Source organism: Heloderma suspectum, chromosome 2, assembly GCF_057233095.1.
Source record: "Heloderma suspectum isolate Gila_16-S chromosome 2, 16-S_ref, whole genome shotgun sequence".
In the NCBI taxonomy this organism is placed as follows: Eukaryota; Metazoa; Chordata; class Lepidosauria; order Squamata; family Helodermatidae; genus Heloderma; species Heloderma suspectum.
The window spans coordinates 213,502,701-213,527,611 of record NC_139459.1 but is presented as its reverse complement, the minus strand read 5'-3'; the positions used below and the strand labels follow the sequence as shown (position 1 = coordinate 213,527,611).

At 45.7% G+C, this 24,911-nt stretch overlaps 1 protein-coding gene across 5 annotated transcripts in view; it reads left to right on the top strand.

Moving 5' to 3' along the window:
- LOC146353923 (E3 ubiquitin-protein ligase RNF213-like) overlaps nucleotides 1-24,911 on the top strand; it is a 208,397-nt gene that overhangs the window by 5,378 nt on the left and 178,108 nt on the right. For all 5 annotated transcript variants that reach the window (XM_084837681.1, XM_084837679.1, XM_084837677.1 and 2 more), the window contains exons 2-6: nucleotides 1,561-1,696; nucleotides 8,414-8,571; nucleotides 12,852-13,528; nucleotides 19,529-19,687; nucleotides 22,236-22,429. In XM_084837681.1, coding sequence (XP_084693807.1) covers nucleotide 1,696; nucleotides 8,414-8,571; nucleotides 12,852-13,528; nucleotides 19,529-19,687; nucleotides 22,236-22,429 — 1,189 coding nt within the window. In that variant the 5' untranslated portion in view covers nucleotides 1,561-1,695. The remainder of the gene's footprint in view (nucleotides 1-1,560; nucleotides 1,697-8,413; nucleotides 8,572-12,851; nucleotides 13,529-19,528; nucleotides 19,688-22,235; nucleotides 22,430-24,911) is intronic.

Below are 24,911 nucleotides of genomic sequence, written 5' to 3'. Positions count from 1 at the left end.
CGTGATCAACTTGCACTTGTTGCAGGTGTAGGCCATGTTGTTCTCAGGCAAGAAAACAAACATTGCACACACCTTGCAGGTCACCACCACTGGGGAGTCTTGTCCTTCCATTGGCTCTTTTCTCTTTTTGTGTCTAGCTTTGTGATTGTTCTAGACTAGCCTGTGCCTGCTCCTCTACTCAGTAGAGGTTAAAAGCAGAGTCCCACTGGTGTGGAAGTGTGTGTTACAAGACAAATAAATGGAAATAAGTTTTTTAAAAAATAAAATAAATGAAAAAATGAAAAAAAAATGTTAGGGGCCTCCCCCTTGACCTCCCCTGCTGAACTCCCCTGGCCAACTCCTGTTTGCTTCCCCTGTCCGCACACTCTGGTCGCTCGCTCTCTGAGAGCTTGTTTGCTTCTCTAGTCCCTGGACCAGCTGGAGCAGCTTGCTCTGCTCTGCTCAGCTGGGAGGTGGGAAACAGGCTCATGGTCCCCAGCTTTGATTTGACATGGTCCCCAGCTGCAACAACCAATCAGATGCCAGAAGCACTAAGCTGCAGAAGGGTGTACAGCTAGGCAGGAGGACAGATCATGTTTTACATCAGGGGTGGGCAACTTGTGGCCCTCCAGATGTTTTGGGCCACAACTCCCATCATTTCTTAACTATTGGCTATGTTGGCTAGGACTGATGGAAGTTGTGGGCCAAAACATCTGGAGGGCCACAAGTTGTCAAGCCCTGTTGTCTCCAATTTGAATCCAGGGCGTCTGCTCCCACCCAGGCACTCCTGAGTCACCCAGCAGGAGGGCTGCATGGCTTCTCCATGGGCCAACCCCTCCCCTTCCCCATCAACCATGTGACCAGTCCTCCTTTCTCTTTTACCAGACTGGCCAAGTAGAGGCATAGGGCACTGAGGTGGTTGCAAAACATCATGCACTTCCTCCAAGCTGTAGTCCAGCTGTAGTCATAATCCAAGAATAAAGCAATGATAATAAAACAGCACATGAGAAAACCATGAGAAAACCAGCAGCAAGGGGTGAGAAACATGCAGCACACAATAAAATCGAAGTAAAAAAGAGTAGAGTAATACGTCAGTGCAAAGATCTAAAAGGACTAAAACAGTTCTTAAAAGGCTGTGGAGAATAAAAAGGTCTTCACCCTGCACCAGAAAAAATTAACCTAGATGCCAGCTGAGTCTTTCTGGGCATGGGCACCTGGAGGAGGAAGTGGGACAGTGGCCTTATGGTCCAGGTAGGTAACTATGGGAGGAGTTGCTTTTTAAGGTAAATTAGCCCCAAGCCATTTAGGGTTTTAAAAGATAAAACTGGAACTTTGAACTGGGCCTGGAAGCTTGACTGGCAGCCAGTGCAAGATGGCAAAGTACTGGCATAATCTGATTACATCAGCCAGTCCCATTAACAGTTTACATTTATTGGCTTTCCTGTAATGGTGTATAAAACATTCAAAGCTACAGAAATTTTTCTTCTTTTTACTGAACATACAACTGAATAAGCATGCAAGTCATAGGACTAATGTTTCCCAGTGTCCCTCATTTGTCTGTCCTTTCCTGCTTTCCAATAGGCTGTAAAAAGCATCACCCTGGGTCGATCTCGTAAAAAGGGCACTATATGCCCTAACTGTGGCAAGTCTCAAAATGCATCAAGCAACTTCTGCAGTAACTGTGGAGTGAAGTTGGCTCCTTCTAGCAGCATACAAAGTAAGTGATTTACAGCCTTAACTATAAATCACCAAATGGGATGCATCTACTTTCCATTAAGGATTAGGGGCACAATGTAAAATGCCAAGGGTAGGTGAATGGACTACACCTAGGATCGCTGGTGCTTTTCCAATTTACCATACCTGATGAACACACATCTTGCATATCTGTATGTTCTAAATACTGTAGAGTTCTTACTAGGCCATCGTTGCCTTAGCTTGTCCTGTTTTATGACCCTATTCATAGCAAGTAGGAACAGAGAAGTGTGCAACCAAATTGATAGACTATCAATTTAATTGATAGACACTATCAATAACAACTTGAGATGCCGGACCCAAGCATGGGGGGAGGGGGATGAAAGGGGGACAGTTTACTTTGGTCTGGAAGTCCAGGAGGCTAAATTGCAGATCATATTTAAGGATGTTAATTATTTATTTTATATAGCACCATCGATGTGCCCGGCAGAGGGCCAGCTTTCCAGAGTACAAGGGAAAGATTTCTGCCCAGAGGGGTTATTTGAATGACAGATATTTAGGTTTAGTTACAGTAGATCATGGGGAAAAGGAAAATATATATTTTGAGGATTAATTTGAAGGAGGAGAGGGGGGACATCAGACAGCTGTTTGGGGCAGAAAAGGAGAAAAGATTGTTTCAAAGTTGGTGGACTGCACCCTACAGACTCGCACAGACTCTGCCTTCCAAACAAACATAAGTTTTATTTAAACAGTGCCTTCCCCACAGAGCTCTCTCAGGCTGTGGCCTCTGGCCAGAAGCAGTCAGTGTGGCCCTCAACTGCTTCCTGGATCCTCCCAGGAAACACACCTCGTCCAGGCCAAATCTAGCAGTTCTTTCATATTGTTACAGGGTGGAGCCATCTGAGGCCTTCAGATGGCAGAGGGTGGTGGAGCTGGATGGGTGATGGCGAACGGAAAGGATTAGGGATGTGCAATGCTGGGAATTCTGTTCTGTTTAAGCCTGACAGGATTTTGCAGTGTTTCTGTTCCAATAAGCGGCAGTGGACCATAGCAGATTTCCCCCCCAGTTCTAGAAATGTTTTGCACATTTTTTCAGGTCCTGCAATTTTTGCAAATTGGATCTTTGGGGGAGGGCTTTAAATTTGCTTTGAATTTGTGCAAATGGGGTCATAAATTTTTAATATATATTTTTCATTGATCTTGCACAAGCGCACAACCTCAAGTCCGTCTGTCTGCTACGTAGCCCCACAGAGGCTTGTCAGTTTCATCCTCACCACACACTACTTTTTTTAGCCCAGCAAAGCCATATTCCTTACTTGTCAAAGAACCTGTCAATTCCTGCCTCTCCCCCTTCACTTGGGAAGCAGGAATTGGAGGCTGAAATTGACAAGTGGACTTGCAGTCACTGACTAAAATAAAATATGACCCCATTTGCACAAATTTCAAGATCCCCACCCCCGCCACAAGATTCAGTTTTCACAAACTGCCACTATTAAAACAACAACAACCCTGGAATGCATGTATTTGGTCGCTACTTGCTAGAGATCAAGTCAGTGCCAGCAAGGGGAAACAGAACGAAATCTACCAGGGCTGAACCAGAAAAATCCATCAAGATTTCACCCCCCAAACAGAACTTTCCTACATCCCTAGCAGGGGTATGGTGGGATATAAAAGCAGAGATACAAGGCGGGGTGAGGCCATGGTAGGCTTTTGAAGTAAGAATTAGACAGGAAGCCTGTACCAGGATTTGTGGGACATCACATATTCAGAAATGAGAGAGGGACCAAGGTGAAGAAGACCTGAGAGGAGAAGCTTGCAGCAGTCAAGGCAAGAGATGACCAGGGCATGAACCAGAATTTTTTGCCGAAGGGGCAGAGAGGGAGGGGTGTATTTTTGTAATACAGTAAAAGGGGGAAGAGACATCTTGACAATGGACTGAATATGGGGAGTGGAAAGAGAGGAGTCAAAGATAAAACCAAGGCTTCGTACCTGTTCAACAGGATGGATGTTAAGCAGGTATAGGATTAGTAAGATAATGCAGGAAGATGTGCACTGGACAATGCTGTCTTCTCTTTTTCTTTCTAGTGCTGCATTCTGCTTCACTCTTGCCTTGGCCCAGTTTTGCCCTCACAAAAAACAAAGTAGCAAAATGAAATGCCTATGACTGAGTCAAAGCAAGGTTTGATAGTTACTGGGCTGAAAAAATCAAACTAATTGTTTTTAAGCCAATTTTTGGGATTTATTTTAAGCATGAATGTTTATTTACCCTGCTATAGCGTCTTTCTGTCTTAACTAACTCCTCTGTCTTGCTTGGCCCAACTTCACCACCACATAAGCACAGAACAACAGCAATTCTATTTAGCCTTTGTCTTTCAACATGTGACTTTAGTCAGAGAAACTGAAAGCCCAGAACTTTTAAGAAGCAAGAGCTGTAAGTTAGGCTGGATAGAACCATTTTCATGAGATGAAAAATTGAAATTAATGCCATGTTTGATTGGTAGGTAACTTCATTTTTGTCACACAGTAAGTGCACAGTTAGCATATTTTATGATGCGATTTAATTGTCAAGGTGATGCATGCCATATGCCAGCAAATTTGGAAAACACAAGAATGGCCAACAGATTGGAAAAAATCAACTTATAGTCCCATACCAAAAAAGGGAAGCACCAAAGAATGTTCAAACTATCAAACAGTGGCACTTATTTCACATGCCAGTAAGGTAATGCTCAAGATCTTGCAAGGTTGTTGTTGTTGTTCAGTCGTTCAGTCGTGTCCGACTCTTCGTGACCCCATGGACCATAGCACGCCAGGCCTTCCTGTCCTGCGCTCTCTTCCGGAGTGTGCTCAAGTTCATATTCATTGCATAGGTGATGCTATCTAGCCATCTCATCCTCTGCCGTCCCCTTCTCCTTTTGCCTTCAGTCTTTCCCAGCATCAGGGTCTTTTCCAGAGAGTTTTCTCTTCGCATTAGGTGGCCAAAATATTTCAGCTTCAGCTTCAGTATCTGTCCTTCCAATGAGCACTCAGGGTTGCTTTCCTTTAGGATGGACTGATTTGACCTCCTTGCAGTCCAGGGGACTCGTAAGTGTCTTCTCCAGCACCACAGTTCGAAAGCATCAATTCTTCGGCGCTTAGCCTTCCTTATAGTCCAGCTCTCACAGCCATACATTACTACTGGGAAAACCATAGCTTTGATTAGATGGACCTTTGTCTGCAAGGTGATGTCTCTGCTTCTTACTATGCTGTCTAGGTTTGCCATAGCATTCCTCCCAAGGAGCAAGCGTCTTTTAATTTCATGGCTACAGTCACCGTCTGCGGTGATCTTGGAGCCCAAGAAAGTAAAATCTGTCACTGCTTCCATTTCTTCCCCTTCTATATGCCAGGAAGTGATGGGGCCAGATGCCATGATCTTCGTTTTTTTAATGTTGAGTTTCAAACCAGCTTTTGCACTCTCCTCTTTCACCCTCAACAAGAGGCTCTTGAGATCCTCTTCGCTTTCTGCCATTAGGGTGGTATCGTCTGCATATCGGAGGTTGTTGATAATTCTCCCAGCAATCTTAATTCCGACCTGTGATTCATCCAACCCGGCGTTTCTCATGATGTACTCTGCATATAAGTTAAATAAGCAGGGTGATAATATGCAGCCTTGTCGTATTCCTTTCCCAATTTTGAACCACTCAGTTGTTCCATGTCTGGTTCTTACTGTTGCTTCTTGACCCTCGTACAGATTTCTCAGGAGACAGGTAAGATGGTCTGGTACTCCCATCACTTTAAGAATTTGCCATAGTTTGTTGTGATAGACTCCAGCAATTCATGGAACGAGAACTGCCAGATGTACAAGCTGGGTTTAGAAAAGGCAGAGGAACTAGAAACCAAATTGCCAATATCCGCTGGATAATGGTGAAAGCCAGGGAGTTTCAGAAAAACATCTATTTCTGTTTTATTGACTATTCTAAAGCCTTTGACTGTGTGGATCATAACAAACTGTGGCAAGTTCTTGGTGGTATGGGGATACCAAGTCATCTTGTCTACCTCCTGAGGAATCTGTATAATGACCAAGTAGCAACGGTAAGAACAGACTACGGAACAACGGACTGGTTTAAGATTGGGAAAGGAGTACAGCAGGGTTGTATACTCTCACCCTACCTATTCAACCTGTATGCAGAACACATCATGTGACGTGCTGGGCTTGATGAAGCCCAGGCTGGAGTTAAAATCACTGGAAGAAACATTAACAATCTCAGATATGCAGATGATACCACTTTGATGGCTGAAAGCGAGGAGGAGCTGAGGAACCTTCTGACGAAGGTGAAAGAAGAAAGTGCAAAAGCTGGGTTGTAGTTAAACCTCAAAAAAACCAAGATTATGGCAACCAGCTTGATTGAGAACTGGCAAACAGAGAGAGAAAACGTGGAGGCAGTGACAGACTTTGTCTTTCTAGGCGCAAAGATTACTGCAGACGCTGACTGCAGCCAGGAAATCAGAAGACGTTTACTTCTTGGGAGGACAGCAATGACAAATCTTGATAAAATAGTTAAGAGCAGAGACATCACACTGACAACAAAGGTCCGCATAGTTAAAGCAATGGTATTCCCCGTAGTAACCTATGGCTGCGAGAGCTGGACCATAAGGAAGGCTGAGCGAAGGAAGATAGATGCTTTTGAACTGTGGTGCTGGAGGAAAATTCTGAGAGTGCCTTGGACTGCAAGAAGATCAAACCTGTCCATACTCCAGGAAATCAAGCCAGACTGCTCACTTGAGGGAATGATATTAAAGGCAAAACTGAAGTACTTTGGCCACATAATGAGAAGACAGGATACCCTGGAGAAGAGGCTGATGCTAAGGAAAGTGGAAGGCAAAAGGAAGAGGGGCCAACCAAGGGCAAGATGGATGGATGATAATCTGGAGGTGATGGACTCGACCTTGGGGGAGCTGGGGGTGGCAACGGCTGACAGGAAGCTCTGGCATGGGCTGGTCCATGAAGTCACGAAGAGTCGGAAGCGACTGACCGAATAAACAACAGTGTTATTTTTTTTAAGTTAGAAATTTAATATTTAAGGTGTTTTTTCAAAAAATAAAAACATCAAATTAAAATTTTAAAATCTGACTTAAATTTTAAAAAAATGATTTTTATTGATTTATCCATTTAAATCAATTTTTATCCACCCTGGCTGGAACCAATCCGAAGTTGCATTAGAAAACACACACACAGAGTATACTTTACAGGAAAATGTAGAACTTGTAGTCTGAAAGGCAGATGTGTGTACTTCCCTGTATGACATGCACTCTCAAGCAACTACGTTTCTTAGTTCCTCCTGGCATTTCCCATATGCAGGCAGGAGATGCCATCAGGGTATGGCAGCTGGCTGGCTGCATGAGGAAGGGACAAGCATTATAATAATTGGTGTTGTTAGCTCTTTATACAATGAAGGGCATTTATCATTGCACTCATGTTTTAATAAATTGTATTTATTATATATAATTACTTTATTGTATTTATACTCATTCCATACTGGCATGTCTGTCTATAAATACAGATCAGGCAGCGAGGAACATGAGGTGCTTAAACAAATGATACTACAAGAAGCTTACAGTGAAATCTTATGCATGTTTACTCAGATGTAAATTCAGTGGGGTTTATTCCTGCGCAAGTGTGCATAGAATTGCATTATAAAGAATACTAATCAACCCTTCAACATTTAAAAAATTAGTGTATTTTGGGGGTGAGGAGGTGCCCATGTTTGTACCAAGCCCCCCCACCCAGATGCTTGTGTAAGAAATGAATGTGAGGCGTTCTTCCTGCCTTTGTACATCTTACTGTGTATTTTTACTTCCATCTCACATACCTCACTCTTGCCTCTTGCCTCACATTTTCATTATCTTTTTAAAACTGATAGATGTCAGGATTGATTCTGAGCGCAGGGAGATAGCTAGCAGCTCAGATTCAGAAGAGGAGCCGCCAGAACTGGAGGAGGCATTTTCACAAGCCAGTTCAGATATGGGTAGGCGTGCTTCTCAGGTTACCAATTCCCAGATGGCCAGGCATGAAGTTTCCTCCTTGCCCCACTCTGTGAGAAGCAGTAAGCAGGAGGAGGAGGGGATTGGGGATTGGGGACTGTGAACTAAGAGATACGAGGTGGCAGCGCAGAGCTAAGAGGGAAACATCAGGGGCGGAGCTCAGATGGTTGACCCGGTTAGCGATGTGTGAGAGGCTACACAGGGAAGCATCACTCAAGGGGCAGGACCTCCCTCCCTAAGTTAGCCTAGCCAGAAAGCCTCCCTTTCAAACTGCTGGCAACTTCGGTGATTCCATTTGAATCCCCTGGAGGCATTCCTTTGTAGCCAGAGAGTCTTTGAGGATTTGCATCTGTAATGAACCTGTGAATAAGGAAGTAAAGGTGACACCACCACCGACACCATCTCTGTGTGTGTGTGTGTGTGTGTGAGTGTGAGTGTGTGTGTGTGTGTGAGAGAGAGAGAGAGAGAGAGAGAGTGCATAAGGATAGAGGGGGCCAATGGATTTGTGACAATAAAAGTACTGCTTCTATCTACTAGAGTAGAGTAGATGAAGCACAATCTGTCTTGGACTCACCAAGGCTGCAATCCTGTAGTCACTTACTTGGGAGTAAATTCCATTGAACCAATGGGGCTTAATTCTGAAGAGACATATATAGGATTGCACTGTATCAACCCCCTTAAATCTTGCTCTGAGAGGGTCTGACACAAAACTTACTAATTTTAGTGCCAGACGTGGAGCCTGGGGGAGAACTGAGGGTGAAAAGCTCCCCTTCCTTGGAATCCCCTGTTGAGGAGCAGCCCGCCACTGAGCAAGGACAGAGGAAGCCAGAAGAGTCTCTGTCGGAGAGCCTTGGGAGCCAGGCCTCACTCTCACCAAAAAAAGTGAGTATATTTGGTTAAATTGTGTGCGGTGCAGAGATTTCAGGGATGCTTTTCATTAAGGAGCTGTAATGACTGACACCCCTCTTACTGGTGATTGTTACCTTGGAGCTCTTAACTGCATTTTGCCAGGATGCACTCTGTGACTGGTTGTAATAACCGGTTGATTTATATGTGCTGCATTCCTAAGCAAGCAATTGCTTTTTTACTTCCAAATACTATTTTTCAGCAGACGGTAAAAGTTGGGAGCAATGGAATATATTGGATGAGGATGATAACCCTCATTCCAGAAAGGAGAAGGGAGAAACCAGACCTATATGAGGGAAGGAGACCATGCTCATGCCCGCAATTTCTATTATTATTATCATCATCATCATCAATTTATAACCCACCTATACACAGATACTCTAGGCGATATACAAAGTAAAAAACAATTTAACAAAAAATCCAACAATAAAAACAACACAGCATAAAAGCAGTATACAAGAGTCAACAAAAAAGAATGATAGTTCTAAAAAGGGAAGGCCTGCCGGAATAATTAGAACAATCCCATTCCAAAAGCTAAAAATAGCAATAGCTTAAAAGCCAACTCATGACACATTTGGTAGAATGCAGACTGAAAAAAATAAGTGTAAGGTCCATTTTAAAAACTAAGATGGGGCCATACTTCTTTTGGGGGAGAGTTCCAAAGATATGGGGCCACCATTGAAAGGCCTTGTCTGCAGTGCCTGCCAGTCTGATGGATCTTAACAGCAGGCTTGCAAACATGTCCTCAGCGCCCCATCTTAAGGCCTGGGCAGGTTCACATAGGTGCACATAGTACTTTAAATAAACCATTTAGGGCTTTAAAGGTCAACACCAACACTTTAAATTGAGCCTGGAAGCAAAAAAGGCAGCCAATGCAGCTTGAACAGTATCAGTGTTCCACCTGGTCCCCACTAGCCGCCTAGCTTTCAGTTTGCCAATGCAAAACACCAAACTGATTATTTGACCTGCCATGTGTAGGATCATACATCAATTGAGACAGGCCTACAGTTGTCGTAGAGACCATGACATTCGGAGCTACACCAAACAAAGGGGGCTCAGTTCCAATCTTGAAGTTCCCCAGGACTATCAGCCTGGTGGTCCCCAGTATCACCCGTGAGATCACTGCAGTCAGCTTAGGAAGTGACGCAGCCAGGTGATGCTACATCAGCAGAATCCCTATCATGTGTCGAAGGCCCAGCACCATGTACAGACACTTGAAGCTGGCAGATTGCTAGACAAGACACTCAGAAGGGGAGATGCAGTCATGATGGACTGCAGTAGCCTGGTGCCTTCCAGAGGTTTTGGACTCCAATGCCCAGAGTTCTGGCCATTACCCATGCTAGCTGGGGCTGATGTGAGTTGAAGTCCAAAACATTTGGAGGACACCAGGTTGGGAAGGCTGCACTAGGATAACCCCATCCCCACCCATGGCCATTGGCTGTTCACTGCTGCAGGACTGAAGAACCTCATGGCCACAGCTAGCATTGCTTGACTTCACTCCCTCCTCTGCCAGTTCTCAGTAACACACAGCAGGACGGCATGCTTATCCAGGATCAAATCCTGCATGGCAGTTGTTCTTCCATTCACTCACCTGGGGGGCATCTTCACGACAACAGAATGAGATGGAGTATTATCTGGATTTTCATGAAATCAGCTTTGGTCCATCAGTAGCACATGAAGCAAGAAAAGCCGAGTATGCACTACGTAAAGCCCCACTTTTCTTGCTTCGTGTGCCTCTGACGGGCTAAAGCCGATTTCCTGAAAAATAACATCAGCCCTGTAGGTGCTGCTCAGCGAATGAGAGAGGCTTGTTCCCCATACCTGTCCACGCTCCCCTGCACAGGGAAGTTTACTAGAAGCCCTGAAGTAGTTTACCTGACACCCCTCTCCTCTCATCCAGCATTGGGGTGAATCCCCATCCTGTATCATGAGAAAAAAGCAAACCTCGCAGCATGATCCTCATGAAGGCTTACTTGAAAGTAAGTCCCATTGAACTCAGTGGGATTTACTCCCTTGGGGAAGTACTGTGTATTCCTTAGTTGTAGGTGTATCATGCATCTGCGAAGTTGCAGGTGTATCACCACTGTGAAATAGTGGCTGGCTGCCCTTTCTCCTCCCTCCTCTGTGTATTCCTTAGTTGTAGGTGTATCGTGCAACTACGAAATAGTGGCTGGCTGCCCTTTCTCCTTCTGCTCTGTGTATTCTTTATTTTGCACTGCATATAAACTGGCTACTCCACTATTGTGAATGAAACAGGGCTACTGATGTTATGAATGGGAAAAGGAGGCTACTTATTGTGAAAGCAGCCCTATTGCAAATGGGGAAAAAGAGGGAATGGGGGGAGCAGCCCCACCCCTTGACCACCTCACTGCCAGGTCACAGCCACGTCAGAGGCATGCCCAGGATTTAATGCAGAGGGAGAGGGCATACTGCAGGGGATCTGCTTTAAGTAAAAAATACGAAGCAAAAGGACTTTCAGAAAATGTAGCTTTTCAAGAAAGATACAGCTGGTTGGCTGCGGATTGGCCATGATGTCATGTGTCCCTAATGACTTTAAGTCACAGCAGCATTGGAGGAGACCTCCCATGTAGACAGGCCCCTGGATTCAGCACCAACAACTTAAGGCCTGGTGACATGCTGACATAGCCACCAGGAGCATCCAGGATGGGGGATAGTCTGGAAGAAGAGATAGCCTGAAGCTGTCTAACCCTCCTTCACCTCAACTAGCCAGCCTGACTTCCCCTGCCATTTCTCCCTCTCTCTTCTCCATGTATTCCAGATCATAGCACTATGCACATACATAATCTGGACATCTGTCTGGACACATGGTCTCTGGTAGGCATGCAAAAAACTCAGTAGGCACAAATTTACTGCTTGTAGTGTTCCTGCCTATGGCAGGCCCCAAAATGGGGTGGGGCAGGATTGGACCACTTGCCTACACCAGCCTCCAGTGGGAGGGAAAATAAAAATAAAAATGCCAGCCACAGAAAATGATGATTAAGTCTCACCCCACCCCCACCCCCCAATTGCCTACCCTGGCCAGTGGGAGCTGGCAGGGCTTTGGAAGTGTTGGACAATCTGCCACTTCACTGCCTCCCCCACCCCACATAGGATTGTTCCTCCCAATCACAGGTCAGACAGAGCAAACAATTTCTGGTCCAACACTGCAACCTGCTGGCTTAAACCATGGAAGGAGACTGAATATCAAAAGAGAGGAGGAGGAGAAAGGAGAAGGAGAAACTCTCATAATACTAGAGCTATCAAGTTGATGGGTGGGAGATTCAGAACAGATAAAAGGAAGGAGTTCTTCACCCAGCTCATAGTTAAACTGTGGAATTCGCTACCACAGTATGTGGTGATGGCCACCAATTTGGATGGCTTTAAAAGGGGATTAGACAAATTCATGGAGGAGAAGACTATCAGTGGCTACTAGTCATAATGGCCATATGCTACCTCCACTGTCAGAGGCAGTGTGCCTATGTACACCAGTTGATGTGGAACATGGGCAGGAGGATGCTGTTGCACTCATGTCCTACTTGTTATTTCCTGGTCGACAGCTGGTTGGCCACTGTGTGAACAGAATGCTGGACTAAATGGACCCTTGGTCTGATCCAGCAGGGCTCTTCTTATGTTCTTATACACTCAGCTCCATGCCCCTTCTGGAATCCCAGCTTGGCCAAGATAAGATAACTGAGTCTGTCTTGAACTACGGCAGCCTTCCCCAACCTGGTGCCCTCCAGATGTGTTTGGAGGCTACAACTCCCAGCATACCCCAGACAGTCATGCTGGGAGTGATGTTCCAAGACATTTGGAGGGCATCAAGTTGAGAAAGGCTGGAATAGTGATTGACGCAGGCCCTGGATAGGTAGGGAAGAAAAACAATATAAACTAGGGCTCTGCAAAGGGAGAGCACAGAGTACAAAATACTCGAGCCACTGCTGGTCTGTTACATGCCTGGAATGAGTTGCTACTTTCCACATGCAAGAGTCAAACAACGTACTTGCCCAAATTAATAATTTTCTGTTTTGTGCTGTGCATTATGCATGGTATCCTGAAAGAAGAAAGGGACTTACATGAAAGTAGAGTGGTCTTCAGTCAGTTAGTATCTTACTCCAGGCCAGGAGCCAGGCAGAGAAGCTTCATAAACATTGGTTCTTTCCCCCTTTTTCCACCTCAGAAATTATTAACATAGATACGTGGGGTGAAGTGAGCTGCTAACTTATTATTTTTATGTATGGTGTATGCCTGTGCTACAGAAAGCATCATTTACAAAATGTGGAATCTCTGAAAAGGAAGAAAAAACAGCAACTCCAGTAGAAGGACGGGAGGACAAAGAGGAAAAAACAGCAACTCCAGAACAAGGATGTGAGGACAAAGGGGGGAAAACAGCAACTCCAGAACAAGGATGTGAGAAAGGGGCAAAAACAGCAACTCCAGAACAAGGATGTGAGGACAAAGGGGGGAAAACAGCAACTCCAGAACAAGGATGTGAGGAGAAGGGTGGGAAAACAGCAACTCCAGTAGAAGGATCGGAGGACAAAGAGGAAAAAACAACAACTCTAGTAAAAGAATGTGAGGAGAAGGGGGCAAAAACAGCAATTCCAGAACAAGGACATGTGGAGAAGGGGGCAAGAACAACAACTCCAGAACAAAGATGTGAGAAGGGGACAAAAACAGCAACTCCAGTACAAGGGCATGAGGAGAAGGGGGCAAAAACAGCAACTCCAGTAAAAGGATATAAGAAGAAGGGGAATAAAAGAGCAACTCCGGTACAAGGACATGAGAAGAAGGGGGGAAAAACAGCAACTCCAGTACAAGGATGGGAGAAGAAGGGGGAAAAAACACCCACTCCAATACAAGGACATGAGAAGAAGGGGGGGGAAACAGTGACTCCACTAGAAGGACATGAGAAGAAGAGCATGTTTACACAAAGGTATAACCTACTCTTTTTTTTTAAAGTGGTGTTAAATATAATAAGAATTGGCCAGCAGCACATTGTTAAAAATTTCACCCTCTTCTGAAAGGGAAGGGAATTGAAGCTCCATTGAAGGTCCATTGAATCTAAAATTATCTAGAATGGTCATGTAACATGGTTACTTTTGTGGTGTTCATAAAGCTTTCCAGTGATAACAAGCTAGAAATAGTACAAAGCTCAACATTTCTCCACCTCCAAATCCTGGACTGTGTAAAAGCACAATCCCATGCCTACTAAAAAATAAGTCCCTTTGAGTTCAGTGAGGCTTATGCCAAGGTAAGTGAGTATAATAGGGTTGGGTTAACTTTTTCGACCCAAGGGCCACATTGCCTCTGTGGAAACTTGTTGAGGTTGCATGCCAGTAGTGGGCGGGGGGACAGAGCCCCAAGTGAATGGGGCCGAAACCAAAGTGGGCATGGTCACAGCTCGCAGTGGGTGGGGCCACCCCCTCTCACTCACCCTCTCACACACATACACGCACACACACACACACACACACACACGTACACACACCATTCACTCCATTCATACACACAGAGATCAGATAGGCAGCACAAGGTGGGGAGGAAGAATCCAAGTGAGCAGGCAATCCACTCAGCAAGGGAAGCCACAACTACACCTTCACAGAAGCAGCTTCCAATAGCCCCATTGTGTACTCCAACATCCATCACCCCAGCCAACATGTCTAATCATGGGAATTTAGTCCAACGACATCTGGAGGGCTACAGATTCTCCACCCCTGTTGTAGGGCATGGAGATGGGAATCAGGGGGTGTGGAGATTGAGCCCCACCAGGGAAAGGGCAGGAACATGGGCCCCACTCACCTTTTGCATGCCTGGCCAGCAACAGTTAGGTTAGAGAAAAAAAGAGAAGCAGCTCCCAGGACTAGGGGTGTATGAAACCCCACTTACCTGGCTCCGCCGGGTTCTGCAGGTGGGGGGAGGCGATCCGTTCCTCCCCCCGGAATCCTCGACAGGGGGGAGGCGATCTGTTCCTCCCCTCTGGAATCTTGCCCGGCCAGCTCCGCTCTGCGGTCAGGCCGCGGAGCCGCCAGCTGGGCCAACCCACAGTGGGTACTCCAGCCGCTGCCGGGCTGGTGCGGACGCAAATGGCGTCCTGAGTAGGGGACACCATTTGCGTCCCTATGGTAGCCCATGATAGGCTACGTAAATATTTACGTAGCCTATCACGGATAAAACGGGAATGCCAATGGCGTCCCCTATGCCATTTGCGTTCCCGCTTTAGCTGTCGTAGGCTATGTAAATATTTACGTAGCCTATCACGGATAAAACGGGAACGCAAATGGCGTAGGGGACGCCCCTGCTTTAGCCGTGATAGACTATGTAAATATTTATGTAGCCTGTCACGGGCTACCATAGCAATCCCCTACTCAGGACACCATTTGCGTTCGCAGCAGCCTGGCAGCAGCTGGAGCTGCCACTGCCAGAGCCGAAGCTGCAGCTGGAGCCACAGCCAGGTAAGCTCCATTTTGCGGGGCTTTCACGGGGTGGAGGGGCGGCGGGCTCCATTCCACTACGGATTCCAGGGGGCTGAATTCACTGGAATTTGGCCCCGCTGGGATCCGTGGCAGAATTCTCTAACATCCCTACCCAGGACTCAAACCTATGCTACAAACTCCACAGGGAGGCTCTGTAGCCACTCAGGTACAACAGTAGACAGAAGGCAGATACATCTTGGGGCATTTGTCATCTCCCAGCTGCCATACTGAAGAACTAGCTATATATTCCAGGAGCCACTGGTTGTAGAGGGACCCTTAGTCCTGAGGAATAGCGCAGGCCTCGCACACAGAAGATCCAGGTTCCAATCCAGGATATGACCTCCTCCTGGGGGAGGTCCCCCACATAGACACACCTGACAGAGTATAGTACCTGAGCCCATCACGGGAAGTGCGGCATGGTTCAGTAGCCTGTCGCCTACATGGGCTGCTAGCTCTTTTAGCCCACCCGTCCCCCTGGCAACCCACATGACCAATCCCTCCTCCATTATTTTACCTGGTAGGCCAGTCCTAGGTAGTATCCCAGGAGGCCTCATCTTCCTTCCTGCCAACAGACTGCCTCATATACCATTGCAGCAGCAGCCATTCCAGCTTTGTGCCCTCAGAGGCCTGCCCCTATTACCCCTCTGACCCCCTATGAGCAGAGGTTGAAGGGACTATTGGTCCCGAGATCTGGTAGCAACATGCTCCCTGCCCCCAGCCCATCCAAATTTCATTGTATGGCCAGCTGAAGCCAGATCAAACAAGTGGGTGGAAAAAAGACATGTATGGGGTTATTCCAGGAGGCCTCCTGTGCACCTGACATTTGAGTGACAGGCAGCAGAGTAGCAGGTGAAATGCCTCTCATGCTTGGCGCATTATCATCTGTTGCATAACTGTCTGTCATAGAGCTTAGAAGTGTGCAGGAGCCTCCCTGGAACAGCAAATTTTGCAGCCCCATGGAATGGACGCCCTCTGTGTACTACCCGCAGGTGCCCTGGTTCCCATAAGACTCTCACTGCCCTCCCACGCCAGGACATCCTCACCTGAGCAAGCATCAGTGCTTCTAAAATGGAGCCATTTGGCTCCTGTCCTCCTGAGGTGGTAGCCATTCAAAAATCCTCAAAATGAATTGCCTGACACTGATGTTAGGCAATGCATTTTAGAGATTTTAGAATTGTTTCTGCCTTGGTGGCTCCCATCCAGAAGCTATTCAATCAGTTAAAGATTGTGGTGGTGGGGTGTTGGTGGTGGTAAGGATTGGTAAAGGGGAGAAGGAGGAGAGATTGCAGGGGCGGGGGAGAGAAGCAACCAGGAGGAAAAGTAGGGTGGAAAACGGGAAGCTATTGGGGGCAGGAGTGACTGGGGGATGGGGGAGGGAGTAAAGATGTGTAGGGGAAGGTGTGACAGGGGCAGGGGTGACCAGGGGAAAGAGGGAGCACAGAGTGACTGGGGGTGGGGGAAGGAAGGAAAGCAAGTATGACCATGGAGGGGGGAGAAAGGAGTGACTGGGGGCAGCATGGAGGGAGAAAGCAGAGCGGTGTGGGGATCAGAAGAGAGAAAGGGCACAGAGCAAAGGAGAGAGATGAAGAGAGAGAGAGAGAGAGAGAGAGAGAGAGAGAGAGAGCAGGCGTTTCTACACCTCCAGTTTACTGCACATTCATGATTGGCCACTCACTGAATTGTGCAGGTCCATTACATGACGTCATCATCGTCCAGTCGTTATCCCACCATTTCTGCCCACCTATCCCATTTTTTCCTCAAACAGAAAAAATGTGGTATTTTTCCAAATATGCGCAAATGGAGTGCCATGCCCTCCCCGTGTACTTCTCCCCTAGCACGAGTGAACTGCTGTGTGTTGGCGGCTTGTTTTAGGTTGTTGGGGGTGCAGCTATAATGGCAAAGGCAGTGATGATGGGCTGTGGGGCGTGTCTCCTTGCCCTTTTGGGCCTGCAGCGTTCTGAATAAGGCAGCAGAGTAGCAGGTCGGCAGAGCGGCAGAGTGGCGTGCCAGCCTTCCGACCTGCCAGGACACCCCCTGCTGTGCATTCCAGCGAGTAAATGGCTGAGTAAATGGCAGAGATTGTCAAAAACACTGAACAGGGAGGCGGGGGGCCCAGGGAGGGAAAGGGGCAGGAACCAGGGAGGAATTATCATTACACCCCGAGCGCATGTAATGCTTCTTTGTGGAAAGGTGGCAATGCCTCTGAGCAGCATCACCACCCCATGAGAAGGAAAGAAATGAAAAATAGCGCCACAGGGACAGTCATCTAAAGAGAACGACCCAGTCCTGCAGTGATACAGGATGGGGAAAGAACTGGCATTGATGTGGAATTCTCTTCCCATGCGATGGAGCCCAGAGAGTGCATGGGATACCAGACAGAGAATGGGGTGCTCAGGACGGTTGACCAGTAGTGGAAATGGCTGCAGTAGAGTGCTTGGCCTTCTCCAACACAGAACATACCTGCATATGGGGTACCTGTGAGGGAGATGCTGCTCCCAGCTGTTGGGGAGGAAGGATTGTTTCATTAGTACAGTTTAGGCAAGACGCCGTTTTCAATATAGCAAGTTAGGGGGAAAGACATGAGAGACATTTGCAGCAGTTGTACTTTGCACCATGGTCGCCCCCTGTTCCCTTGCTTACCAGTGCAGGATGCGATGCCCTGCCCTTGGCTGCCTCCCCAGCTGTAAAAGTCGACTGGGGTTAGGTGTTGCCACATCAGCTCTGCAACACCTCCATGTCATCACCACACACCGGCCCATGAGTGGTGGGCACAGTTTCTGGAGCCCTTAGGTAGGGTACCTGTAAAGCAGGGTACCTGTAGTCAGCAACTGTACAGACACTCTTTGTATGTGTGTACAGTTGACAGGCTCTTCCTTGCAATGTGCCCTTTTTCTATGGTTCTTGTCAACAGAGTCCCTTGTGTGCGCTGAAGTCTGCATCACATGAGACCAGAGTGATGTGCACATTGTCAGCTGAGTTATGGCCTACCTGGTGGGGGTCTATATGTCTGTATTGGTGTGCTGTGATTGGGTGTAGAGTTATGCCATTTCCTATATTTTGTTGTGGCAATGTAGGGGGAGTGAGAGACATGTGTGGCAGTGATTTATGGGTCTTCCCCTCTCTGTGGGGCTCCCCACAAGTTCCCAACCCCTTAGAGAGTTCTCGGTCCCCTCTTGCATCAGAGACAGGGCTTGGAACCATTCCAGCTCTCTGGTTTTAGACCTAGGACACCCAGCTTGTCACAGGCAAAGGCTGAGGACTGTCCCTCCCTCCCTCTTACTAACCCCCTAATCTTTACCAGTGTCCTCCTCTTCCTCCTCTAGCACTTTCAGTGCTATTCTTCATCATCTTTCTCTGTCCTGTCAGTTCTCTGCCTTCTTTTCCCCCTCCTCTCCATCCTCTGCTGTTTATAAAGCCAAAGCTGCCCCTCCTGCTCGTCCCAGGCCTCTGGTTTCCCACCCTCGCCCTTATCTAGTCCAACTGGATGAGGATTTCAACCAGCTAGTGTGGGCATGGAGACAAACAGATCCCTCCCTCTCTTGGACATGAATTTTCCATACACCAGCTCTGTCTTCGGCATGAAGTCCTGCTGTAGTCAGGGGCATGCTTAGGGTCTGAAGGGGTATAGCATTGGGCCTAAATCTGATTCTCCCTATCCTGCCCATGTCTCAGCCCCATTTTGGCTGCTACACCAGCAGAGTTGTACAGGCATAGTAGATATGGCAGCATAGTGCTGCACCAGTATCTCCATGCTGTTGTGCTGGTGTCTCTCCAGTGGCGGAAGGGAAACTGAGTGGGGTTTCTGCCATATCCTGTAGCTCTTCAACTAGCATATCTTGAGTAGAGAATTGCACCCTAAATGGTAATTTACAGATCAGGTTTTGTGATATTTCGTAAGAGTTCTAGGGCAGTATCCAATGGGGCTGCTGAGCTCCCATTGATAGTGTTGTGCCAACGGTTCTAAAAGAAACTCCAGAAATGAGTGGAAATGCTTGTTTCTGGACCAGGACAGGTCAGTGGAGCTCTCTTTTGGGAGCTCCACTGATCTGCCCCATTCTGGAAATGAGCATTTCTGCTCATTACCAGTTGCTTTTAGAACCACTAATTCCCTGTTGCGCTCGCAGTCAGCCCCCCCAGGCACACGGCACAATAGGGTTCTACCCCTAGTGATTAATTTAATATTATAGAACCATTTTATTTTCCAATTTTTTATTTTATCAGATTTTATATTGTTTAACATTTAGGTTAAAAGTGATCACAAGGCAGCATATATACATTAAGACAATTTAAAATATTAATACATAATTTAATAAATCATACAATTTAAAAACAGGAAAAAAAATCAAGCCCACTGAATTAAATCTCAGATGTATGTTGCCCATGTCCATACATTTAACAAAACTGTTACGTATGCATCTGCCAAAACAAATTATGCTGGCCTTGCTTTTACTCTGTTTCAGGCCAGTGATTTCTGGAGATTGTGTTACGGTATATTTCCATGCCATATTGTCTAAGACATTCAAGCGGGATCCTAAGGAGCCAAGAGTGTTCATCAAGGCAGAAGGCATTTCTGGATATAAGGACTGGGAAGACAATGTCTGTGAGCTGGTTTTGTCAAAGTAAGTACAATTCTCTATGTTCAAGCATGCTCTGGATTCAGTGGCTAGAAAAGATAACGTCCACATGTCATGTTTAAAAAATGGGGCAAGGGGATATTGACTCAACTATAACTGATAATCACACACACACACACACACACACACACACACACGTCTCTGTCTAGACTTGAATTCTAGCCTCCTCTCTTGACTGTGGAGTTCCTCACATTATGGTAACCATGCAGACATACATAATTTTAATGTTTACCCTGCTGTGGAAGTGCTCACACCGCACTTTGGTCACACATACCATCTTCCCTCCAAGAGTGAGATCAGAGAAACATCTTCTTCTGGTTTTTATCTAGAAGCTGGAGGTGCAGTGCTGATAGGTTGACTCTTGCATGAGTCACCAAGCCACCTCCTTCACTTCTCAGAGCAGTTTTTCAAGTGTAAAAAAAAAGTAAACAAAATTATAAAACCCCAAACAAATGTTTCATCAGAAAAAATATGCTAATCAAAAACGACTGGAGCATAAAAGGGGCACACTGCATTGGAGTTGGAGACTACATATGACATTACAGGAGGCAAGTGGGGGGGTGGGGGGGGGAGAAAATGTCACCCTGCAGTTTTCTTTTTCTCTGTAAAACTGTGTGTGTGTGTGGGTGTTCTGAAACAGAGAAGCCGTGTGTGTGTGTGCGCGCGCGTGCGTGCACACGCGCGCGCACATGCTCCCCACCCCACATACTGTTAGACTCAGAGTATTGTACATGAGCAAAGGGCTGGATGTGCCTGATCTCGTCAGATCTCAGAAGCTAAACAGGGTTAGCCCTGTTAGTATTTGGATGGGAGACTGCCTGGTAATCAGGCTTCCTGCACTAAGCAGGGGGTTGGACTCAATGGTCTTGTAGGTCCCTTCCAACCCTATGAATCTATGTTCCTATGATTCTATGAATGCAACTCAGAATAAATGTATGGAAATAGGAGCAGACCTAATTCTTAACGGCTGTTGTTCGGACTCATCCCTGAGAGCACCTTTCTTCTTTCTCCTATGTATGTGAATGGCTGACACGTCTTTCAAAGCAAAGTAAAGTTACAATCTTGTTCACAATCTGACTAGGTAGACAGGCAGAGCGAGTTCAGGGGAGGGACAAGACATGGCAATGGCAGACAAATGGCCAAATCCAGAGCTCAGGTGGGCTTGCTCTGACAAGGAGCAAGGTGTGAGGAGGCAGCAGTGTGTGTTTCTCTCTCTCTCCTTTGGTAGTTTCTCCCTCTTTTTTACATTTCCCCTTCCTTTGGTCCCTGGGCAGGCATACTCTCCCTCCCCCACCCCCTGTTCCAGGGCCATCTCAGGGCAATGAGAAGGCTTCCAGTGTGTGGGGAAGGGATTCTTAAATTTGAGCCCTTTGCATGCTCCCACACACACACACGCATTCACTCTACATGTGGATTGGAGAATGATAACAGGGCTTTTAAAGCATATCTTTGCAACCATAAGTGCTAGAAAATTGCTTTTCAAACATCTGAGAAGTGTAGGAAGTGTCAGGGTAGAAACTGAGCCCATAGAGCCCCAGAGCAGTTCTGATTCTGAGGAGGAACAGCAATCCATGGGAGAGGAGCTCGCTCATCTCTCACAAGCACAGCAGCTGGCAGAGATTCCTCCTGCCAGCATTCCTGGGACAGATAGTGACCCTGGCAGCAACAGAGCACTGGAGGGGGGCTTGCTGGACGCTTGACGCAGACACAGGGAGCGGCGACAGATGGAGGGCGCCGAAAGGAGGCATACCGCTTGTTTGGCACACAAACAACCGTCGCGTCCCGAGGACCCAAGGGAAAGAGGGAGGATCTCTTCCTAGCCCATAAGTTCTGGGTCTTCCTGTGATTCTCCTTCAAACGGGGACCAACTGCCTAACCTGGAGCTTAGGCTACTCTGCTATCTTTCCCCAGGGCTGTTCCTTGCTTAGTTGCTGGTGATTAGCATCTGAAAGAGTCATTACGTTGTAAAAGGATTAAAGCCTTGAACAGAATCCTTTTCTTTGTGTCTTGAGTTGGCTATTGGAGTAGACTGAAAGAGGCCACCAGGGTACCCCTGACAGGAAGCTATATTCCGTGACCAATACCACATGGTGCACACAGTGTGGCATTGATCTTCCTTTTGTACTTCTATGTCATCATTTTATTTGCAGAGCCCTGATTATATTTATTTGACAAGACTTAATAGTATCTATGAGCTTCTTGAAGTAGAATGGTTTCTATTCAAGATAGAATAGTATTGTGATATATTGGTACTGCCCCACCTGGTAAAACTATGATGAATTCTGAATTGTGTGTGTGTGGGTTTTTAATTTCTAAGGACACTATACATGCATATATGATCTGGAAATGCTATTTACTCTAGGCCATTATGTGTTAAGGCACGACACTGATGTTTTAAATGGGGAATGTGTTAGTTCTCTACTATCCTTTTTGTTTTTGTTGGAAAAACTTTGTTAGACTAACAGAGACATTGCTTGCCCATTGCTGTGCTTTGCTGCTATGAAATGCACAAATATGATTTGTTTAAAAACAGGGATATTGGCCAGGATGGCTTCCTAATTGAAGGCTACGTGACCATTTCTAAGGACAATGTGGATAAATCAATCCCCTATAAGTATTATGTTCCATGTGGCAAACTGGGGGAGTATGAATTCATTTGCAAACCTTCAGAGGGAACCTATGTGAATCGCTGCTTGTATATTAACTCAAAGGAACTAAATGGTACAGGTAAGAAACAGTTCCCAGTCTCTCTCTCTCTCTCTCTCTCTCTCTCTCTCTCTCTCTCCCCCCCTCTCAATATTTATATGTAAAGCAGCACAACAGCAAAGCAACAATGAAGCTCTGGAACCACTATGGCTGACTGTAGTCAGTCTTAAGGTAAAATATATAAGAAAGACAAAGACTAACAACAGAGTATTAAAATACATATATTTTGAACTAAACTTTTCGGCTTCTGCCCTCGTTAGTAGCTGTCCTGTAAAATGGATACCAAGCGTGGCAGTTTGGAATGCCTGGAGATGAATATTCCTTAGGAGAAAAAACAGAGGTTTGACTGGTAAAATGCTTATGAATTGTCCTCCAGATTAAGCCCATTTGGACTGTAGATCCAGTGTTTTTCCCTTTTCTCAAGCATGTCATTGTCTTTTGCTTGTTCTTTTGAAAGCAGCTGTAAATCAGAGAGGCTGTGTGCAGGTGAATTGAAATGTCTTGCAACAGGCTGCTCCAGTTTTCTGGAGATTTGTGGTTAGGAAATTTTGTTCTTAGGTCTGTTGTAGTTTCCCCTGTGTATTGCATACAAAATCCTTTTTGTTAACATACAGTTAAATAAACCACAGTAGTAGAAGTACATGTTACCAATAGTCTAATGAAAGAACTTTTGTCAGTAACTGTGCCCCTAAAAGAAGTGGTTTCCAGGAGGTAACTGCAGATAATGCAATGCACTGATTTGCATTGGTGTGATCCTGGATTGCAGGTATCTTGTTTAAGTGTAGCTTTAACTAACAATTTACACAAATCGTGTGTTTTTCTGAATGGAATGCATGGTGGAGAATTAATGGCTTCTGTTAAATGAGCACAATAGGATACAATAGGATAACTATCTGTCATTATCTTGTGGTATTTAGGGGCAACAGGATCATGACCACAACAAATGGAATGTGATTTTCTTTCAAAGAGATAGCCTTTGCTTCAGGAGGATATCCCTGGAAATTACTGATGCTTGATTGATATTGTAGTTATTCATGTGACTAGGGTATCTGCATTGTTGGAGATGTTCTTAAAGTTGGTTACATCTTCATGAGAAGTTTTTTTTGTTATTGCAAATGTGTTTTATCCTAAGAGCCGAACTGTATATAATGTCCTTTTTTAGATGATTTGAATGACATGACGACTTGAAGTTAAGGTGCAGGTGGGAATCTGTAGGTTTACAATTTAAGTCTGTGACAATTTTATTGTTTTCAATGGTTAAGAGGACATAAGGAAGGATAATTTGGGGTTTTCAGTTGTGGTGTTACTGGTAAACTTTATTGTTTAACATGTACTTCCACTAATGTGATTTATTTAAATGAATGTAAAAAAAATGGATGTTGTATGCAATACATAGGGAATACATTTGTTGTTCAGTCGTTCAGTCATGTCCGACCCTTCGTGACCCCATGGACCATAGCACGCCAGGCCTTCTTGTCCTGCACTCTCTCCCGGAGCGTGCTCAAGAACAATATTCCATAACCACAAAAGCCTAAATGTTTAGTTCAAAATATAGTTTTAAAAATATTCTGTTTGTCTTTCTATCATATATATATATACACATTAGAAACTTTCTATCATCTAATATACATTAGAAACTAAGATTTTGTAGTACCCAAGAAAATAGGATTCCAAACATGGAAGAGTTTGTATAGCCAGAATGAGGCCACAGTTGACAATATAACAGCTGAGATAAATTATTTATACTCTAAGGGCCAATCTTGGAGGCCTCTTGACTGCTCTTGTTCATTTCTGTAGACCAGAAGTAGGCAATCTGGTGCCCTCCAGTTGTTTTAGATTGCATTTCCCTAAATCCCAAGCAGCATGGCCAATGGTCAGGGTTTCTGGGAGTTGTTGATAACGTCTGGGGGGTACCAGGTTGCCTACCAATGCTCTAGACCCTTGTTGAGCATCTCTGCTCAACACCTGGGTCACAGACCATGAAGAAGGCTTTGCATACAGCAACCATGCAGGACAATTGTCTGATATGCAGTCCCTTTTCATTTATTCTGCCATCATCCTGCCTTAATTCCTCCTGGCTCAAAGGATGCAGGGAATTCCCGCAGACCATGTTGTTTGATTTGGGAGGAGGGCACAGCCAGCTAAATCCCAGTTGCCCTTGGTAGAGCTTCAGCTCATTTCCCCTTGCACAAAGCAGATAACCTATAATGAAGCAACAACATATGTGGGGGATACTCCTTTGGATGTATAAGATAAAAAGCTGTCACCACAAAATTAATTAGGAAAATTTTATTAAATTTAGAAAGAAAGGGATCAGAGAAGTAAACAAGAGTCAAGATAAAATAAATAAAAAACGCATTCTACATAGCCTAAACTGAATAAGTACCAAGCTAGGTTCCAACAGTACATGCTCAATAGCATTGGTCTCCTCAGGTATCAGGTTGAAGCATCTATATTCTGTCTCATCAGGAAGGTATAGTCTGGAGGTGATATCATATATACT